The 23,389-nt window shown below is 41.1% G+C and overlaps 1 protein-coding gene across 2 annotated transcripts in view; it reads left to right on the top strand.

Annotated features, from left to right (window-relative positions):
- Positions 1 to 7,673: 7,673 nt before the first annotated feature.
- Positions 7,674 to 23,389, top strand: part of dchs1b (dachsous cadherin-related 1b) — an 84,060-nt gene continuing 68,344 nt past the window's right edge. Inside the window, exons 1-3 of one of the 2 annotated variants that reach the window (XM_038708254.1) lie at positions 7,674 to 8,241; positions 22,011 to 22,856; positions 22,981 to 23,178. In XM_038708254.1, coding sequence (XP_038564182.1) covers positions 22,029 to 22,856; positions 22,981 to 23,178 — 1,026 coding nt within the window. In that variant the 5' untranslated portion in view covers positions 7,674 to 8,241; positions 22,011 to 22,028. Of the gene's footprint in view, positions 8,242 to 22,010; positions 22,857 to 22,980; positions 23,179 to 23,389 lie in introns of those variants that run through there. The other variant, XM_038708255.1, reaches the window with a different exon arrangement.

The raw sequence follows: 23,389 nt of genomic DNA, 5'->3' as shown, positions 1-23,389 counted from the left end.
AAGCAGAGGTCTCTCAATGACTCAAGCCTTTCTGATGTTGACAGTGTTTTCAATCAATATAGATCTGAGTCTCGTTTGGCCTGAAGGGCTACAGAAAATAACACTGTTGTTGGTTTTTATCCTTACGTGGAGTCTGTGGTCTGTGGTGTGCCCTGAGCTGGTCATTTTATGGTCTAAGCAGACTCCATGTCATTAGCTGCGGTGTTGTTGCTGTGTGTACAATTTAGATGCAGCAAGCAAGAGGCTTGGGAGAGCACATGCATTTATACAGCCATGGATTTCGGAAAATCTGACCCTGAGTCTTCACATAGGACCTCAAATATTTTAAATTTTGGAGGGTGGGGGCGTAGTTTCTGAGGGTGCTGTGAAAGGAGGGATGCATTTGTTTGGTGGCTGAGTTCAAATAATAATCCTTCTACAGAATCACTTACTCTCCCTTTGTTTCACTGGTTGGAAAAAGTGTTGACAGTAAACATAAAAAGTTCACATTTTTTATTTTCAATTCCATTATCCTGCCTGCACTCAAGCAATGTTAAACCACAATAATTACATTCGCATCACAATTATTGATGATATGGTAATTTTGGATAAAAGCCATTTAATCATAATGTTGCACTTTGATCCATTATGACGTACAAACATGAGTTCAAATGTGAGTAGGTGGCAGGTCACATTGGTCATGTGATGAGGTGTGACGAGGCACTGAACAATATGACATCCTTCGCAGGACGTGCTTCTGTTCTGCAGGTGTCAGAGGTCAAAGCCTTGTTATCTTCATTGGGCAACACTTCTTTGCAACAGTAAACAGGAAGCAGCTGATCCAGAAAGGCAACGTGAGGGACGACTTATCTCCCCCAACGCACTTGACCCTCTCATCTTCCTCTTCCTCTGAAGTCTCTGACAAACACTTTACAGACTGAGCCAAGGTTCCCTTAACACACGCACCACACACGTACATACATAAACAAAAGAGTAATTGTTGTCACATAAAGCTGCAAATTTTATTTTGGGCAGCTAAGGATGATAAATTATGTTTATTCTGGGGTATTATCCAGTCCAGAACACTAACCTTCTGCATGCAAAGAAAGATCAGATTTGTTAAAACTATGTAATGTAACAAACAAGCTTGGAGTGGAAAAAAAGCCTTTTTCATCTCTCTTTTTCAGCCGCCCACAGACACAGACACACAAAGACTTGTTATCAATCTGTCATTCACTCTAAATATAGAATCACAGTGGCACATTAACGGTACAATTTCATAACAGGTCCATGTGGCAATACATCTGGTTCACAACAGTCACTAAATCTGTTCCCGTCTCTGCTGCTTTATGTGAGCGGTGAGTGAGCGAGTGTGGTGTGCAGAGGTGAGACTTGCTGTTTCCCACGATGCCGTGCATCAGTAGGTCAGGGGCTGGGAAGGAAGCAGAGGGGATAGAATGCTGAATGGCAAACACACACACACACACACACACACACACACACACACACGCATACACACTAATGACACATTCAGCAACCTCTGTGCCCATAGTGCAGAAGCTGGCCAGTAGATGGGCTCATACAGGAAGTTCTCAGCTTTGGCTACTTCCTGTTTGCTAGACGCTTGTATTAGAAGCACATTGTGGCATAGAGAAGCCTTTCAGCGGCTATTCACTAAGTGTAATGAACTAAAATGAGAGTACTGGAAGCAACTATTCTATAGCTGCTGCTGTTGTCCACTTTCTGCGCACATACGTATAAGAATTCGACATCAGCTTTCCCTCATTTAATTTCTATGGGATGGTCCTTGATCAACACTGAAAACTGTTTGTTATAACCACACAGCATTTACATTTATTCATTTAGCTGACGCTTTTATCCGTTATTAGGGGTTAAGTGTCTTACTCAGGGACACAATGGTGTCCCACCGTGGATTCAAACCCAGGTCTCTCACACCAAAGGCATGTGTCTTATCCAGTGCGCCATTACCACCAGCACTGTACAGTTGATAGCATATGTAATATGTATGATAACATACATACACTTTTACATTAGTCTCAGTAACATCCAGAGTCAAAAAAGAATTGTTTTGTAATTACAAAATAAGATTTAATTTAGTTCCATTATGTCAATGTTTCATAGTCTCCAAGGTTTTATAGCATCGGCCAGCCATCAGCAAAGTAGTTTCCTCACAATTGAGGTTGTCCTGATTTAGTGGATGTGCCTGTTTTGTGTATTTGCTTCGTAACAATAAAACACTGAGAGAGGGAGGAAGGGAGGTGTCATGGAGAGATAAATTAGTGAGGAGAGGAAGAGCGTGACAAGAGTGCAGAAGAAGAAGGTGCAGGCTGTATGTATGGTGTTGATGCGATGTCATGCACAGAAAGGGAATGGGATAGTGATGAAAAGATGGGAAACGGAGGGAGGGGAAGAATAAATAAAAGGTGTCATTACAAAAAGAGTCCTAAGTGAAGAGATAGACACTGATATTTAAACCAGCCTCCATGACTTCCAAAATGATTTCTTTGGAGCAAGTCCCTGTGACAAAATTAACATCTGCATCCTGTGGTTGACTCCAGTGGGAGTACCGTACTTTACAGAAGTGTGATAACACCTTGTTTTCAACAAGAAACTGAAAAAAATGGAATAAAGCAGGATAACACCTGGTAAGTTACATTCATAAGAGAGCTATAAGTGAAGTGAGTGCGATGATCTTCCCAACAAAGTGAGAAAACCTCAGATGGATTGCGACCCATAAATGTCCTCCATCACACAAAAGCTGGAAGCTCGTCAGAGGAACTGTTTAATCTCATCAGCCTGCATGAAAAGATAGAAAGAGAGCATTACAGAGACATTACAACTGCAGTATAAAACCTGGATTGCTGCTTTCCTGTTTTCACTTCTTACCTCAAGATCACTGCTCGATTATAAAAAAGTTATGACCTTCAGGCTTGAACTTATAAGATAAGTTTCTCAGCAAATGTTCAGCTAATGCTGGGAGGCCTTGTGCAGGTGAAGCTTGCCAAGTGGAAGCAGGCCAGCATGTGAAGTAGAGCCTCTGAAGTTATAACTGTTCAGTCAGAGAAAGACAGGTTTTAACATTTCTTTCAACTCTAAGCACATTATGGAGATGACGTAATTCAAGATAAGGCTGAAATATGAAGCTCAGAAGTAGCAGACATCTTCACTGAGTGAAAAGAGGATTTAATGATGGATTTTAAATAATGTAGAAGGAATTTTAGGGTTGAATAGCTGCAATGATGATATCACAACTTTAAACATTTTATTTCAGACCTAATTTCCGTTTTGGATGCAGAACATTTTGTGTGATTTCATTCTACCCAAGCTCTGAGGGAGCACTAGCACTCCAAGCTCCTAATAACAATGCCCTTTTCCTGCTCTGTCATCCCCCGGTCTATTTATCCTCAGCCTCTCCCTAAAATAGTCCAAAAGCACATGTCCATACGTAAAAATCACTGAAATGGCTAAAAAGGTCTGGAGGAAACCACACATAACCAACAGGAAATGTGGTGCCAACACCCAACCAAATGGAAACGCAGATTTTATTTTTCTTCTTTTTGCTGAACAAAATCAATTCTCCCATAGATTTACATTCAATACATCTTATTCCTATATACTTAAATTTTGGTCCCCTTTTAGTGACATCTGCAGAAATGCACAATGTAGTAGCTTTGAAAGAAGAGCCAGATGGTATGGTTGCATGGTAGACACACTGGCCTCAGAGTAAAGTAAGCTATAATAATCTCCCTAAGAATACCCTGCAGGGACAGATGAAGAAAAATACAACCAAATTTTTTGCCAGTGGCAAAGGAAGAAACTTCGAAAAAAATCAGAAAGCCAGTGAAAGTGCCCAAAGTGTGTGAGAAGAAGCTTCTACCTTGTCTGTGGCACGCAGTCCCAAGCCCATTCATTTCAACTGCAGATGTGCATCTTTAAAAATGGCTCACAAGTACAGTGCTTCACTTTTAAAAAAAGGTTAATACATTACTAAAACAGCTGTGGGTTCTATTTAACTTAAACAGGAATAAATAGTGTATTTGTTGGAGACTGTTGTATGCTGTACACTGCTACACAGTTGTGCTACAAATTTTTCAATATGAATTGATGCAAAATGAACTACAGTGCCCATGTTCATTGTACTGAAGGAACATGTTATTAAGTTATGTGTTTTAATAGTATTTGGATAACATATGTGTTAGGCTTTGGCTGCACAGGCAGTGTCTGTTAGTAGGATCAAGTCATTGTTCATTTTGGACTTACTGTGGCATTTGTTGACATTAACAAAAATATATAATATTTCCAGACTAAAATGCTTAACTGTGAATAACACATTTTCTTTGCTTTTAAGAGTTACAGAACTATTTTTGAATGGAACCCTTACAAAGGACAGGCCGTGATATTTTGGCCATGGGAAAGGAAGGTCTGATTAAGCCACCACTCTTTCCTCTCTTGGCACAGAGTCACAGAGCGGAGTTGTGACCTCATCCCGCATCCTGCCACACAGGAAAGGTGGATCAGATAGCTGGGACAGACACCTGCATGGATGCATGGTCGTGCATATGGTCGAAAGGAGAAGGAGACAGGGTCAAGTGACAAAAATAAGAAAGTTAATGTATGCGCTATAGTACTATGAACTTGTGTGTCAGGAAAGGGACTGAATCCAGAGAGATGAAGTGATAAAAGTTGACTGAAATAAAAAATGTGTAAGTAGACACATTAAGCTTTTTTTGGGGATGGAGCTGCCAGGATATACTGAAACAGGATACTGTATTGCTTGCCACTCAAGGAACTTATTTTCCAGACGAAAGAATACTTTTTGTGTTACAGTATTCACCAGCTTTTTTCTTTAAGTGGTGAAATTTAAAAAAATCTGTTTCAGTTCACTGCACACGCAAACATGCCAATTTGTCTAATTTGCTGCTTTGATTCACATCAGAGGCATCACAGTCCTGCGGCTAACTGTGTGTGTTTGTATAGGAGAGAGAGAGAGAGACCCTAGCCAACAAGTCCAATCTTACAGCCAATACAGACAGGCCCCTTCATTAGCTCCCAACGATGCATTTCCAAATGACCTCACACCTACTTGTTGTTAGCTAACCACCATGTCACACTTGTTTCTCTGCTGTGTTCCTGGTGACCATTGGTCCAAGGTAATTGAAAACTAGCATAGAATCACATGATGCTCGAAAGGCCAGATTAAGCAATTTCTAAAGGGTTTCTGTGTATTTACAGCTCTGTGACCGCTGGTTTAATTAGTTCCGTTATGAATGCATCGGGCTTATCTAAGACTTGACAGACTATAAATCTGGGAGGTGTGCTAAAGGTTTGAAATGTGGACTAAGGTTATCGTGGTCAGGCTGTGGATTCTGAGGTTAGATGGAGGAACTGACATACAGGATAGACACATGAGCCAAATAAATCCTTTGACAGTACTTTATTTCATGATATACAGTATGTCTGAATGTGAGTGTATGTGTGTGTGTATACGTGTGTTTGTATTTGACAAAAAGGCAGAGAGAGAATTTACATTTATGAATGTGTGCGGCAACGACATAAATCTTGCACTGGTCTCCTCCATCGTGGGGAGCCCCACCAAAAGTGTCACTCCTCAACCATCTGCTATTGGTTAAAGCTGTGTAATTGCAACTCTGTGGCAAGTGTTCACACAACAAGATCGATGCCGAGCAAATTCACCCACACACACACAAACACATGCACACAGACCCAAACACACGAGGAAAAATGCAGACTCTACAAGGACAAGGACAGATGTGAGATTGGGACTTTGTGTCTCTTGAGCTGTCAGGTCTTTCCTGCCAACTGGGCCTTCTCACATGCAGCAAAATTTTCCAAAGACACGTCCTCATAACTCACAGCCAATAGGGGCATGGCACAATCAACTGGTGAATCGTTTTGTATCTTGCCTATGAATTGCATCTTTTATGTTTGAGAATAGGAATTGGTTTACACAATGTATGGTAATCCAAACACCTTCCATTATCCTAAAAAAAATAGCTAGTTAAACTTGCCATGATAACAGTACCAAGAATATCATGAATTTGAATGTTAAATATTGTTGAGAATTGTGATGTTGGCCTGTTAAGGAGGGCAAATACTTTTCTAATAGTTTGCCACTCAAAATTCAAAAAAACACATTGATAATAAAAAATCTAGTCAGTTACAGGAAGAGCATGGTTAGCTACTGTATGTTGACCAATTTAATTGAATTTTATTTTTATTTTTTATTTTTATTTTATTGTTTATTTGAAAAGGGACAATGTACACTGATTAACATTCAACGTAAAGTAGTAGCACATGACACTAATAGTACCACCAACATACCATGAAGGTTCAGTCCCCAAGTGACCACTACGGGAAAAAAGGGACATTACATTGGCTTGTTTTTCATAGACCACTGCTTTTTGCATTCAACACTAACCATACAGTTTGGGAAGTCAAAGGGGTCTCCTGTAGAGTTAAAGGAGCCTGAACCCATGGTGTCTGGTCATCATGTCACGGTCAATGTGCGTAAATGTAGACACTTACTGGCAAAAGTGTAAATGTACCATTTCCCTCCAATGACTGCAACATACACTCTCATCGGGCATGTGGTCTTCCAAAGCAAGAGAGAGTGGATTGATTGCTGTCCTTGTCCAACGTCCACCCACAGACCCTTCCCCATGTTCACACCTCCCACCTCCACACCATCTCACCCTCCTCTGCATTTCGTCCCTTGCTCCATCTGCTTCACTGATGCAAGTGGAGGATTGACCTAAAATCTGGGGTGATGAATTACTCCCATCTTGCTGATGCTTGCAGTGTGAAGTGTGTGTGTGTGTGTGTGTGTGTGTGTGTGTGTGTATGTGTGTGAACCTCAGCCCAGCCTACTGCTTTCTCTCTCAGGTTTTATGGTCTTAAGCTTTTAAATAAATATGTCTAAAACCTTATTGGAATTGAAGAACCTGAATCCAACTTCAATAAGATGCATGTACAAAATGAAATCCATATTGAAAAAGTAATTATAGTACATGCCTGTGTTATAAATTGACAAACCTTTTGCATAAATCTACAGTGTTAATCATGATTATAGCCATTTTTATACAAATATCATGAAACATTATACCATATGTCTTGTTTTTTAGTACCACCTACTTAGACTGCTGTACATACAGATCTGTATTAATATCCATAACCATTCAAAACAAAACAGAAACATTTTATATTCAGTTAGTAGAAGCCTTACATCCAAAAGATATGATTATGATTCTTCAGTAAATATAAAACCATGAGAATTTTTTCCCCCCTAAATTCCTAAATGTTTAAAGAGAGTGCAGTTTTGTGAAATGTGCATGGTTTCCTTATAAATCACATCATAATATTAACTCTCCAAAGAAGGAAACATGATTCTGTTAATGACTTATTTCCATGCATAATGTGCCATGCTGAGCTAAACTGATCTTTTGATGATGCATGGGGCGCTCCTTTGTCTCAAAGAAAACTTCCACTGAACGGAGCTGGGGGGCACCAAAGTCTGCTCTCCAATCTCCTCTCCTCACTCCCCACTGTATTCCACGTCCTCCCTCTCCTCGTGTCCCCCCTTTTGTGCAGCCGTACCCGAATAAATTAGCAACCCAAGTCGGCGAGGGGAGGAGGAGAGAAAGGGGGGGGGGCGGATGGGCCTTGTGGCGGAGGAGTCGGCTTTCAGTCGGTGAGGTGCACGCACGGTGCCCTGAAGCGGCTCTCTCGGCATACACACACACACACACACACACACACACACACACACCGTGTCTGAGTGACTGGATGCTGAGAGAGAAAGAGAGGAGAGAAACGTTTAAGATCGGCGAGAGACCGTTCAGAGCACTGCGGGGCCACAGGCGGCTCCTTTCTTCTGCAGACAGCAAAGAAACCGTAGAGCTTTCCCAGCTGATCCCAACGCGCTCACCTGACAAGGGGACAGACTCTTCGCCGGAGGAGTAACCCAACCTATAGCGGTCTACCGGATTGGAAAATCTGTGGAAGTGGCTCCTCTGTCATTTTTGTGGATATCATGTAAAATAAAATTTAAAAAAAGAAGATAAACCCAGTCCAGCTGGCCAGCACGGCTTCATTCAAGATTTTGTCCTGGTGGATTTTCTGTCGTTGGGGGGTGGGGGGATTGGAAACCCGTTTGCATACTAATCAATTTTGGAGAGGATATCCAGACATCACATCCAGAGCTGCGGAGAGGGTCAGATGAATGTAAGTGACAGCTCCTTTATTCTCATCCTCTGTTCGTTCACTTCCACTGATGCAAAGGAAGAGAAATTAGCTCTCCTTGTTGGTGGAAGCTTCTGTTTCTGGATATAGATGTGCACTTTGCATGCATGAGCTGGTAGCTGGTCAGGCTACTGGGATGTGGGAAGACCATACTAGAGGGACTACAATAGTATTACAAGATCCATGGATCATGGTGATGCAGCAGAGTACCCTCATTTTGATCGTCATTCACAGTAAAGCCAGCTAAACAGCCAGTTTGGAAAAAGAGAAAAGAGTGGAGCCCCTTTTAAAATATGTGCCAAACATGAAAGGGAACTTATTCTTGTAGACCAGTATATAGGCTTTTTATGTCTTATGGAACTATTTAATTGCAGTAAGTCAGTGGTTTCCTCCCCAGGGTTGCCAAAAGAGCTAATACACTTTGTTTTGGAGGGAGGACAGAAGCACTTAATGGGAAACAAGATGGTGTGCACGAAGTGGGCCAGCACACTTAAGACTATTTTTTAGGACAACCAACAGATGTGACAGTGCAGGGATTCAGGAAGACTGGGAGGCGTCGTCAATACTGGAGAGAATTTGAAGTAGCCTACTGCTGTGTGCCTTTGAGCAAGACACTTAGTCCAGCCACAGTAGGATCGGTTCAGCTGTGGAGGTTTCCTCTTTTCTGTATGATTATGAAAACAGAACCAAAAGATCGCAAAGGGAAAAGAAAGACCATACGTTAAACATACAAAAAGAGCATTTTAGGTAAATCCAGCAAATAGATTCTGACACAACTGTAATTTTTTTTGTAAAGTGTATTTATAGCAGCCAGTTCTGTCTGTATATGCTTACATGGTCAAAAGCTAAAAATGGGAACCCAGGGGCATATTTAAGTACCTAACCACAATAGTTATTCCAGTCATATCTGGTGTCCGCTGGCATCCACAGCTCCTGGTTTTCTGCTGTAAGGAGGGATACGGATCTTTGCATTATTACACTATCCACTTACATGGTCCTACATATACTGGCCACAGCCTCAGCCTCTGCTCTGTATACAACCAGTAAGAGTTTGGTTTCTGCAAGACGTTTTCTAACAGGAACCATATGGATATCTGTTGGTGTGGCTGCAACCGAGCAGAGCTTATGTTTGTACAAACAACTTATAATTACTCACGTCAGCAGCTCAGATGAACTCCCTTACAGGAGCAGGACTGTAGCAGACTCTGGATACCGTTCACATTTGTGGCAATTAAAACATATCTAGAGAGTTTAGTTTTTTTAGTTTTAATTCAGTTCAGTGTCATGTCCTTTTGTTGAGCTGATCAACAAAGTAAACCACCTGCTGTTTACCTTGCACTTCATGTGGTTCCCTGCAGCTGAGTGGGTGAGCATGATTCTCACAGTGTTAGGGGGTTGAGTCTCATCGGGGCTGTGTTCAAAATACATGCACTTCTTAGACAACAGCATCTGCTAAAAGACTTAATATCACAATTTTAGGGGGAGGGGACCAAATAGTACCCACTACCCTCCAACCCCCAACCCTGTCATTGCATATTGGATTATTCGGGGCGCATATTGGCAGCAACGTGGCATCAAACTTGGCTTGGTTTCTGAATCTTATTCTTCTACTTAAATCTTGAAGGCTTGCATCTGAATCATGTTGGCATGCAGGGAAATATTGTTTTTACATTGTTTTTCTTTATTTTTTTCAAGATGAAGTTTAATACCACCATCCACAGTCTTTGAGGATCTTTTTATGTTTATTCTAAAAGTATTACTTTAAGGAAGGTCTAAGATGAGGTTTTAAATCCCAAGCAATCTTGAGAGTTTACTTTAAACTCCGTAGATATACAGTGTAATCAAACTGCACATTCATTACCCTCATTGACACAGAAGTCCTGCTTGTTGTCCTCTTTGTGGCTCCCACACACATAAGAATAAAAATTTGTTTTTTTTTGTCAAGTTTAAGTCCAATAACCCCTTTAAAGCAATGTCTGAATTGTTAATGAAGAATACACTACACGTAAAAAAATTGCAGCGAAAACTGTTGAGAGTGAAGGCTTTGGTGTAGTATCTGCTTCAGCTCATGAGCTCGATTCATAGAGTGCTACCAATAGAGAAAGAGAGTGAGGGGAGAAAACAGACAAAGCATCTTCCCAACCAAATGTTGCAGCTCAAACTAAAATCTGTCTAATTGTATCCCAGAACTGTTTTTTCCTGGGTTTTGTTTCTTATGCATGGGAAATCAGCATCTGAGTACAAATATCGGAAAGTGACTCAGAGACTGCCTCTCTCTCTCTCCCTCACACACACACACACACACACACACACACACACACACACACACATAACACACACTCATCCACTTGCCAAACCTTACACAAACCAAATCCTAACTCATCACACCTATAAATACTAAATAAGTACCTTAAAAATGAGGAGAGTCAAAATAACCACTTGCCCTCACAAGAATAGAAATACAACACACACTTACCACATTGTTGAATGGGTAGCAGATGACAGCCAACAAAAAGTAAAGTAACATATAAATAACATTGTTTTCCACTTCCCTGGCTCCACAAGTAGCTAGTGGAAATATTTACCCTCCATCTCTCACTCGCTGCATGCTGCTGACGCCTGGGGTTAGTGTTGGTGTTTTTATTTACCTCTCAGACCACCGTCGTAGACATAACATAAACCAAAGTCTCAATATTGATGGTATTTCATGTAATTTTAGTTTACAAGGCAGCTTGTGAACTATAACCAGTGTTAAGCTGCAGTATTGCGTGAGGGAGTAGCTCCAGTTTCCTGGAAAGTCACTTGTATTTACATCATCCATCCACAGGAAGACCAGGCAGTTATTATTAGCTTTAGTTGTAGAGTCAGAAAATAAGATTCCCATTGATAAGGAATCCCCTTTGCTGATTGCTCCACATTTCATTAACTTTACCCTCAGGGCCTCTCGGTTGCCATGGCAGCTACAATCACCAAGTCTACCATCTTGCTGTGATTATAATTGTGAAATTTAATTACAGCACTGTAAAATTTGTGTGTGTGTTCTTACATGCAGAGATAGTGGTACCCAAAATCTCAAACTGTTATCAATGCATTAGTGGAATTTCTTCAGTAAGTATCAAAAATCAAAGATAAAAGCATCAGGATGTAATTTCATCATTTTATTTTGGCTGGCCACTCTTAAAAATGAACTCCCTGTCTCTAAGCGTTTCCCATCCTTGCTTGTTTCATTCCTTATTCTTGCTGCTACAAAGCTGAGAGATAAAGTTTGAATTATGAGGTTCATACTTTGCAATTTCTGTTTGTAGAGACATGTTCTGTTAAATTCTGGCGAAATTAATGAAACCCTGATTCACAATTCTAAGTCATACAATCCTTTATCTGACGCTTATTTTTTGATAGTGTACTATAGGGTTTTCCCTGGGGAAAACTTTCCTACTAACAGTACGAAGACCTATCTATCTGCTGCTCTGGAGAAGATATTATTGTATGATGGACTCACCCAATCAAAGGAAATGACTGGACTCTGTCAGAGGCAGAGTGATTGACTAGCTGGAGATTTGAGATGGTGCAAAAAAAACAAACAATTCCATTTTTGTTTGTTCTGAGGCCCAGTTCTAAAGTCAGGTCATTATTCATGGTTTTAGTCCAGACAGTAGGGATTCTGTTAGTGTAATGATTAGATCGGCTGAATGGGAAAGACTTCAGATGCAAGCCAAATACTAAAAATCCATATTTACAGTACAGCACAGTAGGTGCTGTCTACAAGGCTGTGGGGAGACTGCTTTTGGACTTGTTCCACTGCCCTTTACAAAAATGCTACATTCCAAACATCTCCACTTGCTATAGTGTAATCTTCAAATTTGACAACAAACGTTGTTCCAAACTGGCCAGAGTAGCCAGGCCATTCCTTTGGCTGGCCCATGATTAGGATCTGGGATAATGACTGCTGGAAGTGAGTTGTTACGTTCCTGTTGGAAGCTGCAGATGGAAGTCCTCTAAAGCCTGGTGGTGTTTCGAGTTTCCCCATCCTGTGCTTCTCTTCTGTGGGCTGGACGTGTGACACTGGCTCCCATTTGCCAAAGTGTGGCTAGATCGTTGGAACTCTGGGTTTCTCGTTGTTGGAGTAGATGGACGGAATAAGTGAGATTGTTTCTGTGCATGCATGCACACAAGCAAGTGTATGGCCTTAGGATATACCTGTGTAGCTGATGGAGATATCTCATTAGGGGTGCAGCCATCTCCGTCAGTGATTAATCTCTCAGTTACTTTGCTGACCAATAGATTAGCCAGTGAAAAATGCTCCTCGTAATTTCCCAAACCCTTCTTTTGTCTGACTAACAGACAAAATTTTTAACACGCAGTGTATCTTCACATTTGCACAGATAGAACCAGCAGGTGTTTGACATTTTCTTGCTTGAAAAAAGGTCTTAATTGTTGTTGAATAATTTTCTGTCTGTCCACTAATTGAGGAGTTGCTTCAGCGATGTATCCTAATCTGTTCTTTCAGATTCCAGCATATATTTGCTTGGATCTTTTGATTGATAAATTATTTTTTTCTTTGCATTGAGGGGATGACTGGCATGTGTGCAGTACATGCACGCATGTTTCTGAATGAAGTGATGCATTAATTTCATTAGTCATGTGAAAAGATAAATGTAGGAATGGCTCTGTGCGAAGATGAATGAAACGTGGTAACTTCTGCCCATTTGGGAGCTTGATGGATGAGAAGTGTCTAAGCTCTGAGGCAAGCATGCTGAGCAGGGAGAGAAAGAGAGAGAGAGAGCCTGTCTGTGCAGCGCCTCATGTGTTTTTAATGAAGTAAGTGAGATGATCTGAGCTCCTGGTAACTTCAAACACTTGCACTGAGCCGAGAGCTGCATGTAGGGCATCGCGGCTCAGGTAGTGCAACGTGTTATGCAAGTTAAGGGAGTAGGTGACTGGATGTGTGTGGGTGGTGTGAGACAAAAGATTGGGAAAAGAAAAGGTTGGCTAGAAAAGTTTTTGGTTTCTTGATAACTTTTGAAAGCAGTGACCTTTCGGAATATTAAAAAGTTTTTTCTGTGCTGTTTGAGATTGATATTTCTGTCGGAGAATCAAAGCGCTATTGATCAGTCCACAGTAACTTTTTGAATTTGGAGCCTCAAACACATCTATCACATCTCTGTCTTTTTTATCATGATATCATTTTGCTCATTATTAACCGATTGATGTCTGTTTAACTCTGCAGAGCAAATTAAAACAAATACAGACAGACTTAATTCCCAGGCTTACCACAAGAAATATAATGGAGTAACATGATACAAAGGCATCTCTTGGAGAACAGCTGTCGGCGCGCCACAAACCCTAAAGTTGGTGGAGACTTTAATAACTAATAAGCCAAGTCACTGTCCTATATTCTGTATAAGAGATGAGTAGTTACAGATTTTGATAGTTTCCCAGATCTGTCAGCCAAAGAAGAATCAAAGTCCCAGTCTCTCCCAGTGAAAGTAAGCCTGTAGCATATCTCGTAGGAAGCTATTGACCTCTTTTCATCTTAAAACAATTGCTCTGTTAGCTGGCAAACTCTTCAACAAAAAAATATCACTTTGATTAATATGTATGTGTTTTCTGAAACAGTAACATGACCTAATGTGACTGATTATTTCATTGAGTGGAATGCAGAAAGAGATTAAAGTGTGTGCTTTCCTGTGTGTGTTTAAGTTACAAGATGGATCTTTGGTTTCCTTTCTCCTGACCCTGTTTTGGCTATCAGCTGAGTGTTTTGTCTTTGAACTTTTCCTCTGTTTGTTCATTAATGAATGCTGTGATTCTTCTAATTTAACACTGTGTGCGTTAATGTGTTCATCACATTTTGAGGAAGTCAGTTCATATTGCCACATGTGGGGACTCACCTCTCATGTGGGAACAAAAAGCCACTCCCAACAAAGTTAAGCATTCATTTTAGAGTTTTAGGTTTAGAATTATGACTGGGTTATGGTTAGGTTAAAGGTTGGGGTTAGGCATGTAAGGTTAGGATAACCCTACAGCGAATTAATGTATGTCAATACACTGTCCTTACTAGTGTGTGTGGATATAGGCTCTACACAGCCATGCACAGAAACCAAAACAAGCAATTTGGTAAACACTCCAATTGAATTTTTTAATTGCAGTATAATCAACTCTAGAGTGGTTAGTTATATTTGCATTGCATTTACATCCCATTAACATCAGAATGTTGTAATGTAATGTTTCCCAAGGGCCATCATGTACTCATGCACACTGTCTAATAATACTCTACTAATACTTATAACAAAATACCTAAATAACCAACTAACAAAATAACCATAACCATGTTTGTTTGTAGCACAATGTGCAGCCATATAAAGCCATTAAGTACTCCGCATTCAAAACTGATTATTAGAATATTTCCTGATGCTTAACTACTTCCAGTACATTTATTGCTTTTCGCTGCAGAGGATTGAATTGGTGTTCTCCTTTCAGATAGAATTAAAAATGCTGACCATTAATAGAGAAACAGTTAGCTTGAGCCACTGTAAAGGTATTTATCTCAGTTTCACCAGTGAGGTAATGATGTTTGACAGAGAGTTATGGACTTGGTCCGGCTCGACAACTTGCCCTTGTGGGATATTAAACATACTCTGATGGGGAGGGGCGATGAGTGATGGTAGATAGCAGCTGCTGCTTCACCTTCAGGGACGTCTCACCATGCCTTTTTCTTTTTCTTTTAGACTACTTTTTGACTCTGCTGGCCTTGCAATCTATGTTTTGTTTTATTATTCTACTTTTACTGTACTTGTCCTCACATTCCTTTAATTCATCCCCACTCTCTCCATTTTTCTCTTAAAAACAAATGGTCTCCCACACAAACGCACGCACACACAAACACAAACACAAACACTCATACACACACAAACAAACACACATACTTATCAGAGAAACAAAAAGTTCACTTGGCAGTGTGCCCTTGATGGTTAGTGAATCACCTCCAGAGGGTGTGTCCAGAGAGTAGGCCTATATTATTTTGTGCGTGTGCGTCGGCACGCATGTGTGTGTTTCAGCACTCAGACTAAATTAAACTTCTTCATGTTTCTGTCTCTGTCACTGTGGCAATGTTTTTTTGGAAACCTCATTCAGAATCAAACTTTTCTTCTGCATCTCTAGTTTCATGTCTTCCTCTGCTCCTTCCATCTCTGACTGTATTGTTCTCTTTCTCCTTCTGGCCTGTCGGGCAGTAAAATCTAGGACGTTTTGTCACAGGGGACCTAGTGCAGTTTGTAAGTTTGTCAGTTTGTCTGACTGTATTCCAGCTTGACTGCCTCTGTGTGGGTAAATAAACAAATCTGAGTCATCACACCAGCTTTGAATTGGTATGCTGCTGCTGAGTCTTTTCCCCTGCTAATATCCCGATGGCGTTGAGTAAGAACGTTAGTATATAGCATGCCTGTATCTTAAAGTTCTGTTGCAGCAACAGAGTGGATTGAGACTGATTTGATAACAACCAGTCATGACTTGTAATGGGGCTAATATAGTCCAACAGTCTGCGAAGAGCACTTAAATACTGTTGAAAACGTTCTTGCATGCTAAGAATGGGATGTGATGAACCAAAAACTATTTTATTGAAAAATATCTTAAATAGCACTCACCCCAAAATGAGGACACATAATGTAGAGCCAGGGCTGGGCTTTTATGAAAAAACAAAACTTCAACAAGTCAGCACTTTAACCTCATTTTCAATGCATCGTTTCACATCCAAATGAGAGTATGGAGCCAAACCATTAAAAAATATGTCACTCTCCAAATATCTTTGGATTGAAAAAAAAAAGTTAATTCAAACATTCACTTCCCTGATCAGATAATAAGGATTGTGTTTTCTAGTTTATTCTTTTCTATGCCTCTCTTCAGAATAGTAGAAAAAATGCTATATGGACCTAAAGCATGGACCCTTAGTCTCAGTGGGCTCCTGGCACATAGGCTCGCTCTCACTGTGAACTGACCAGTCTGCTATGACGTGGCCCCCCTCATGGCAAATGCCACCCCCCACCCTCTGCAGCTTCTCTGAAGTCACTGACATGGACATTTATGTAGGAAATAAGTCATAAAATAAAACTCCAGAGTAAGATTTCACGGAGAGAGTAAAAAACAAAGGGTTTCACAGAGCTGAGGTAAACTGGGGGAAAAAGTTAGCTAGGTTCCTCTGTATCAGAATGTGTAATTGCTGATATTGTTCTGAATTAGAAAAATTAAGAGGGAAATAAAGATGCAAGTTAATGATAAGATTTGAAAATCCACGTATCACAGGACACGTGATGACAGATCAACTGGATGAGATTTTAACCCCAGATCAGTTTTACAAACTTCACTTTCACAGTAGGCCTATGTGTTTGTGGCTGTATTAGGTGTCAGTCTGTATCAGATCAACCACTTGAGGTACAGCTCAGAGTAGCCGAGGAACTGGTCCTCACTTCATCATAATTAATTCAAACTAACTTACTTAGACTCTGCCAGTCTCCTCAAGCAGGATCGGTTGGGTTTCACAGGTTGTGAGAGCTTTTACGGCTGCTTCCCCTGGGTGAGGTAACCCAAATGTATGACGCAGTCATGAACTCTCTCTGCGCACAGTCATATTAATATTGATTGTGCTTTGGTGCAGCACGTGCATGTATATTTCAGTGTGTGTGTAACTGTCCAGACAGTAGTCGTCTGGCTGTCTGAGGGGCTGGTGCTACGTCACTTTAGAATCATTGGATCAGGGTTGATTCAGTTTTGATTGAGTCAGTTACGGAATTATATTGAAACTGATCTGCACCTTTAGTGTGGACTTTTCATTGTGGAGGAATAAGTAAAAAAAGGAAGTGAGGAAACATACGTATATGTGCGTAGAAGGGGACTTAAATATACTCACACACACAAAACACACACATCATGCTCAGTGCTGGTGACAGCTGGGGTTGGAAACGGGACGTCTATATCCAGAGATCCGGGGAAAGGCAATTCAAGGGGAGACAGGGGTCATAGTTGTCGTTCCCCTTAACACACACACACACACACACACACACAACCCAAACAATATGAAAACTGAGATGCAAAGCATTCCTCCATCCTCTAACCCTCCACCAGACTCTCATGCCTTCCTTCCTCCCTCTACTCACAAAGCTTTCTAGCACTGCAGACAGCTACAGCCTGTTTCACCACAACCTGGCCAAACCTTTCATTCTCAGTCATTTAAAGATTTTATGTTGTTCTAGCCACCCTGTAATTGCACACTTGCTCAGAACTGCCTTGAGTTTTTTACACTTTTAAATGGCACCAAAACTACAACAGTATATTAGTATATTAAAACCATACAGAGCACACACATGACATGGATTACAAGAAAGCAGTTGCAAGATGTGAGAATTTTGAATATGTAAATGCAATGTTGTATCCAGTGTCTGTCTTCTGATGTTAACTTCATTTTCACAGCCTTTCCCTTTACTCTTTCCCCTGTCTGACTTTACTGTCAATCACAGGATCTGTCCAGTGTTTGTTCTGGTTGACACAGAAGCAGTTGCCGGTCTGAATGAGTAGCTGCCAATTATCTACAGGCAATGCCAGACCTTTCAACTGCTGAAGAACTAGCTAAATGCAACCCTGTGCTGTTCCATCAAAACACAAGAAACATGGCTGAGATAGAAGAGTGGTCATATTTTTTACTTGGAACTTCGTGACTTTGGGTCCTGTTTAGCTTGGCCACGGGTAGCTATGGTGTGCCCAACTAGATCTGCTAAATCCATTAGGGGGATGGACGGAGGAAAGGGGGAGGGGGCAGACATGGGAGGGAAGATACAGAGGCCTGTTTAAAATTGGCACTACTTGAGGAAAAGCTATTCCTCACAACTGAGATGCGACAGCGGTAACACACTCACACACATCCCCTTTAAATGGTCCCATCCTATAGAAAACACTATGGTTTTCTATTATATGGTAACAGCACTTAAGAGTGGAGGCCCATGTATTTGAGGCTTTGAGGCTTGCACACAGCAGAGGCAGATTATGGGGGTTCAGTGCCAGATAATAATGTGGCTGAGACTGCACGGAGCCCTCCGGGTCTGCCCTGCCTGTCAGTGTGGTCGCACAGAGATGATGTCACTGCTCACATGCACATGTGTTGTGCAGGCGTACAAGACACAGACATATGAAAACCCATGCAACCAGATAGACAGGTGGAAACTGGCTGTTGCATTTTATATGTTATATTTGTATTATTTCATGAAAATGCTTTTGCATTTTAGAAATGCTCTAATTAATGTAAACTATTAGAAACATCAATTAGCATGATTAGAATAATGTTATCAAGAGTGCCACTAGAGGGAGCGAATCAGGTGGTTGTATTTTACTTCCCTGACCATCTGTTCAACCTAGTATCCTTTCAGCATGAGCTACATTTTAGCCCTTGCTCCCTCCATTCCTCATCAGCTTGTGTTTTCCAGGGTAAACACAAGTGTATTACCGCACATGTCAAAAGGGAGATGATGTCATCTGGACCGACTGCTCATTGGCAGTGACAGATTGCAGCCGTGCGATCTGTTCATCAATATAACCTTTCACTGACACTCATCTAAAGCAATGAGGTAGAGAGGACGTAAAAAGACACACATACGCACTCACACACTTGGAATACACCCTTTCTGACTTCAATCATAAGTTTTGCCTACACAGCTCAGTATTCCCTAAAGACAATAAGTTCGTGAAGCCAAAGCACACTGTAATCACTCCTCAGCCTAACTTTTTCTATTGTGTCCTAACTCCAGTCTTTCCATCTCCCTTCTTTGTTCTTTTTTTGTTCTCCCCGGTGTTCTCAGTGGTTGCATTATGGTACTGTACTGTTGGTTAATTTCGCCACAGCAGCGTCTCCAAAGGCCCTGACTCTGAGATTTCCTCCCAGCAGTAGAAGGGTTCCATCCTCACACCCCTAATTGTTTCTCTCAGACCTCTTCTTTCAATGTCAATCTTTTTTTTTTCTCTTTTCCTCCTTGACACACAAACAATCACAACAAAAGAAGGGTGTGTATGTAGACTGTGCTCAGTCTCAGCTCTGCTTTCCTCTTTGCGTAGGACTGCAGCAACTGTCCAGAGCAGCCGTCTGTAGAGGTCAGCGACTGTACCAGAGGGGCCAGTATCAGTGTCCCTCTTCCTGTCCCAGTGGAGCAATAGACTTTATTAATCTCTCCTCCTCAGAGGCCTCATAAACCACCGCAGGAGGTCAGGGTCAGTAGAAAGGCTGGTAGGTAGGGGGTGTTGAGTGGGGGTGGGGTTGATTGCAGGATGAATCATTAGATATAAAATAATGTTTTTTATTTGCTTTATTGCTCATGTACACTCTAAATAGTCATTTCAAGAGCTACATAAATCTGGAATTAATAACAGAGTAGTATTTACTCATCAAAATCAAAAGAAATTAATTATATTCTAAAACGAGCCTTGAGAAGAAACAGAAAGAAAGAAACAGGAAAATGACGAATTACATTATATTCAAAGACAAGCAAATATTTCAGAATTGCAATGTGTTTTACCATAATGGTAATTGACGCAGTGAATTATACTACAACTGCTGATTGCAACCTCACTCTGATGAACTATTATCTATTAAGAAGAAGCTGTTTCCCCATCCTTTTATTATTTATATAGAATGTCAGTCAGCCTTTTCATTGGCTTGCAAGAAGGTCAGTCTATGGTCTTTTTGCATGTGTGAGTGTGAATGCTTCAATTCAACATATGTGCAAATACTGCAGCCGGCAGCGGGCTGGGTTTCTCTCTAGAGGTGGAAGACATTCCTAAAGTTAACTGTCCAGATTATACATGCACAGGGGGAGTGATTGTCTGGGTGAATATGGCTAGCCAACAAAGGCCAACACCCTACACTGACAACTAACCTGCTGTCTGCTACTGGCCCTTTGCCTGCATCACACATTTATAGTTTTGATCATGTGTACCGAACAGTAGCTAATAGAGGCAGCACTCATTTATATTGCTTTGAGTTCAGGTGTTATTATTCTGATCAATGCAGAAGACTGTTAAAGCAGCACCCGTTTGGTCTCCAAGTGTCATGAATGAGTTATGTCAGGGTTGGATGGTCCTCCTCATTGCAGGAGAGTTATAGAGTTATGCAGAGTTATACCCTCAGTAAATCTTCCCATATAAATACGAGAGGAACATGCATAAACAATTGGTCTCGTTTTGAACATAATCTAAATATTTGTAGACTTCATCAAAGGGTTAAATTTGCATCTATCTTGTGAGAGTTTAGAGTGGCCATGCAGGTTAAATTTGTCAGAAGAGTTATGAGAGTATTTCTACAATTTTATGGCAGTATGCAAAAATGTGTGTCAGACCTCGGTCAAATACCATTTGCAAATAATTATTGGTGTTTCTTTTAACTTGCTGGAAGTACCAGATAGTAGATTGGCTGCAGGATCACTTGGACAGTGTCAGGTGAGTTTAAAGATTACCTTTCTTGCAGTCAGTGTACCATCAGATGAGGGATATCCACGCTTCTTGCACACCAGGCAGGTTAATGCAAACACAAACATTTTTTGGCGGAAAAATGTTTGACCCCGGAATGATGCATGACTTTGTGGACATTTACAGTTTGTGTATCTGTTAATGATTAGATCCAGTCTATGACTGATACGACTGATTTAGCATTGGCATGAGGAGGATATTATATTTATGGATTTGTGCATGATTTACAGTTTGCTCAACATAGAGGCTAAGCTTACAGTCTTAAATGACTGCTTTTATAAAGGCCTGACTTAAACACCTATAGACTTACTTTCCCATGCACTCACACTTACACACTTAGTGTGTATGTGTGTAAGCATTTGCTATCCTGAAATAAAAATCTTACAATGGTGCCCATTTCAGTGTCTTTAATGTGTTTTCTCTTGGGACTTCAGTGTGTGACAGCTCTGGACACTTTAAGATGTTCTCACTCAGTGAATAAAATTTGTTATCCTTAAGACAAATATAGTTTATGATTCTGTCCTCAGTGTGGTTCAAGCCAATGTGGATCCTGGACAGACTTAGAGTTCCATTTTCATGCTCTTTCAAATCTTCCTGATCCAACTGAAGTTCTTTCCAAAATGTTATATACACTCATTTTATGGGGAAAAAAAACTGAAATTCATCAGGAAGTGTTTTTAACATAGGTTCTGGATTGTAAAAATATTACCACGTTGTCATGCAAGAATTTAGGATATACACTCCACTCCACTCCAAGGTGTTTTCAAATAGAAACAGAATGAAAAAAGCTGTGTGGTGTATAACATATGTGCATTTGACCATTACAGTTTAAAATAACACTCTAGCAGCTGGATAGAGGATTAGTGACCTTTAAGGGGAGAGCAGAGGTCAGTGGTTACGTGGAGGCTCAGACCCTTATCTGGTGTCCAACAAGATGTCTACACTTATCCTATAGAACTTTGCTCTTATATGGATTGGAGCCTTAGCTTGCAGACTCAGACCTTTATATGGTATTTAGCAGATACCTAAACATGTCCTATATAAGATGCTGAATTCCTTGATGTAATAAACTTTTATGATCAAGAACAGTGTCAAGCGGATTTCTTCTCAACACATCATCGCAGCATTATTGTTCGGACACCACAGCTGTTCAATTGCTCAATTCACACATCATAAAATATATCTGTACTTGTAGAAATATATCTTTGCGTTGGCTGATGTTTTTCTCTTTCTCTTTTTTTACCTCCCAGGTGTAGCACAACCCAGCCATGCCGATAACAAGTAAAGGGTCAAGACGGAGGGCTTGGGTCAGTGGACCCTCTGTGTATTCAAGTCTCTGGCTGCGGAAGCCACTCTTTTATTTTTGCATTGTCCTTGTTCTTGTTCAGTCTACAACTGTCCTTGGAGCACTGGAACTCCAGCTGGATGAAGAGCAGCCGGAAGGGACCATTGTTGGTGACATCAATGCTGGGTTACCACCTGGTGAAACTGCAAGTCTTTACTTCATCTCGGACCTTGAGGGCACAGGTGTTGGCAGTGATCTCAACATCGACGAAACCACGGGCATCATTACCACTGCACGCCGTCTGGACCGTGAGCAGAGGGACCACTACAGTTTTATCGCTGTGACAATGACGGGAGTCACTATTGCGGTATCCATCACTGTCAACGACATCAATGACCATGCACCTGTGTTCCCCAAAAAGAAAGTTGTTCTTAAAATCCCCGAGCATACAGCAGTGGGGACAAGGTTTTCCCTGGAGCCAGCAACAGATGCAGACAAGGAACAGCTGACAACTCAAGGCTACGCTATTCGAGAGGGCAATGTAGGCCAGGCGTTCAGACTGGAGACCAAGAGAGCTGCTAACAAGGTGCTGTATTTAGACCTGGTGGTCAATGGACTACTGGACAGGGAGAAACGCTCATCGTACACCCTGGTCCTGGAGGCCTTCGATGGGGGCTCACCCAGAGGGATGGGATCCATGACCCTGGAAGTGACTGTGACCGACATCAACGATCATGCTCCGGTCTTCAATCAGAGCAGATACCACGCTATTATCTCTGAAAGTCTCCCACAAGGCAGTAGCATCCTACAGGTTAGCTCAACTCTTGTCAGTGTTCAGATAGTGATTCATTACCACACTAATAGTTCTTGATTCTGTAAATCCAGAAATTCCAGGGTAATTTTAATTTCAGTGTTTGACCCTCTCATCTTTGCAGGTGTTTGCAACAGATGAGGATGAGGGTGATAATGGTCTGGTCCTTTATGAAATCAATCGGCGTCAGAGTGACCCTGAGCGCTACTTTGTCATGGATACAAAGTCTGGGGTCATCACTCTGAACAGGCCCCTGGATTATGAACTGAAGAGGGTCCATGAACTGGTGGTCCAGGCCAGGGACAATGCCAGCCATCCTGAGGTAACTGTATGATGGGTATTTACCCCATTGATGCCATATGTGCTATTAGCTCTTGCTAGTATTTATTGCTACCCTTACTGGTATGTATTGTCAGTTATAGATCTTGTGCTGTATTGATGCTTTGTTGATGCTTGTATGTTGTTCCTCAAATGTAAGTTGCTTTGGATAAAAGCCAAATGAGTAAATGTAATGTAATGTAATGTACTACAGG

The sequence above is a fragment of the Micropterus salmoides genome, unplaced genomic scaffold (genome assembly GCF_014851395.1).
Source record: "Micropterus salmoides isolate LMB-PRFRI ecotype aquatic unplaced genomic scaffold, ASM1485139v1 Ms_hic_scaffold_9, whole genome shotgun sequence".
NCBI lineage: Eukaryota > Metazoa > Chordata > Actinopteri > Centrarchiformes > Centrarchidae > Micropterus > Micropterus salmoides.
Note: the sequence above shows the minus strand (reverse complement) of the source record. Positions and strands in the feature narration are given on the sequence as shown.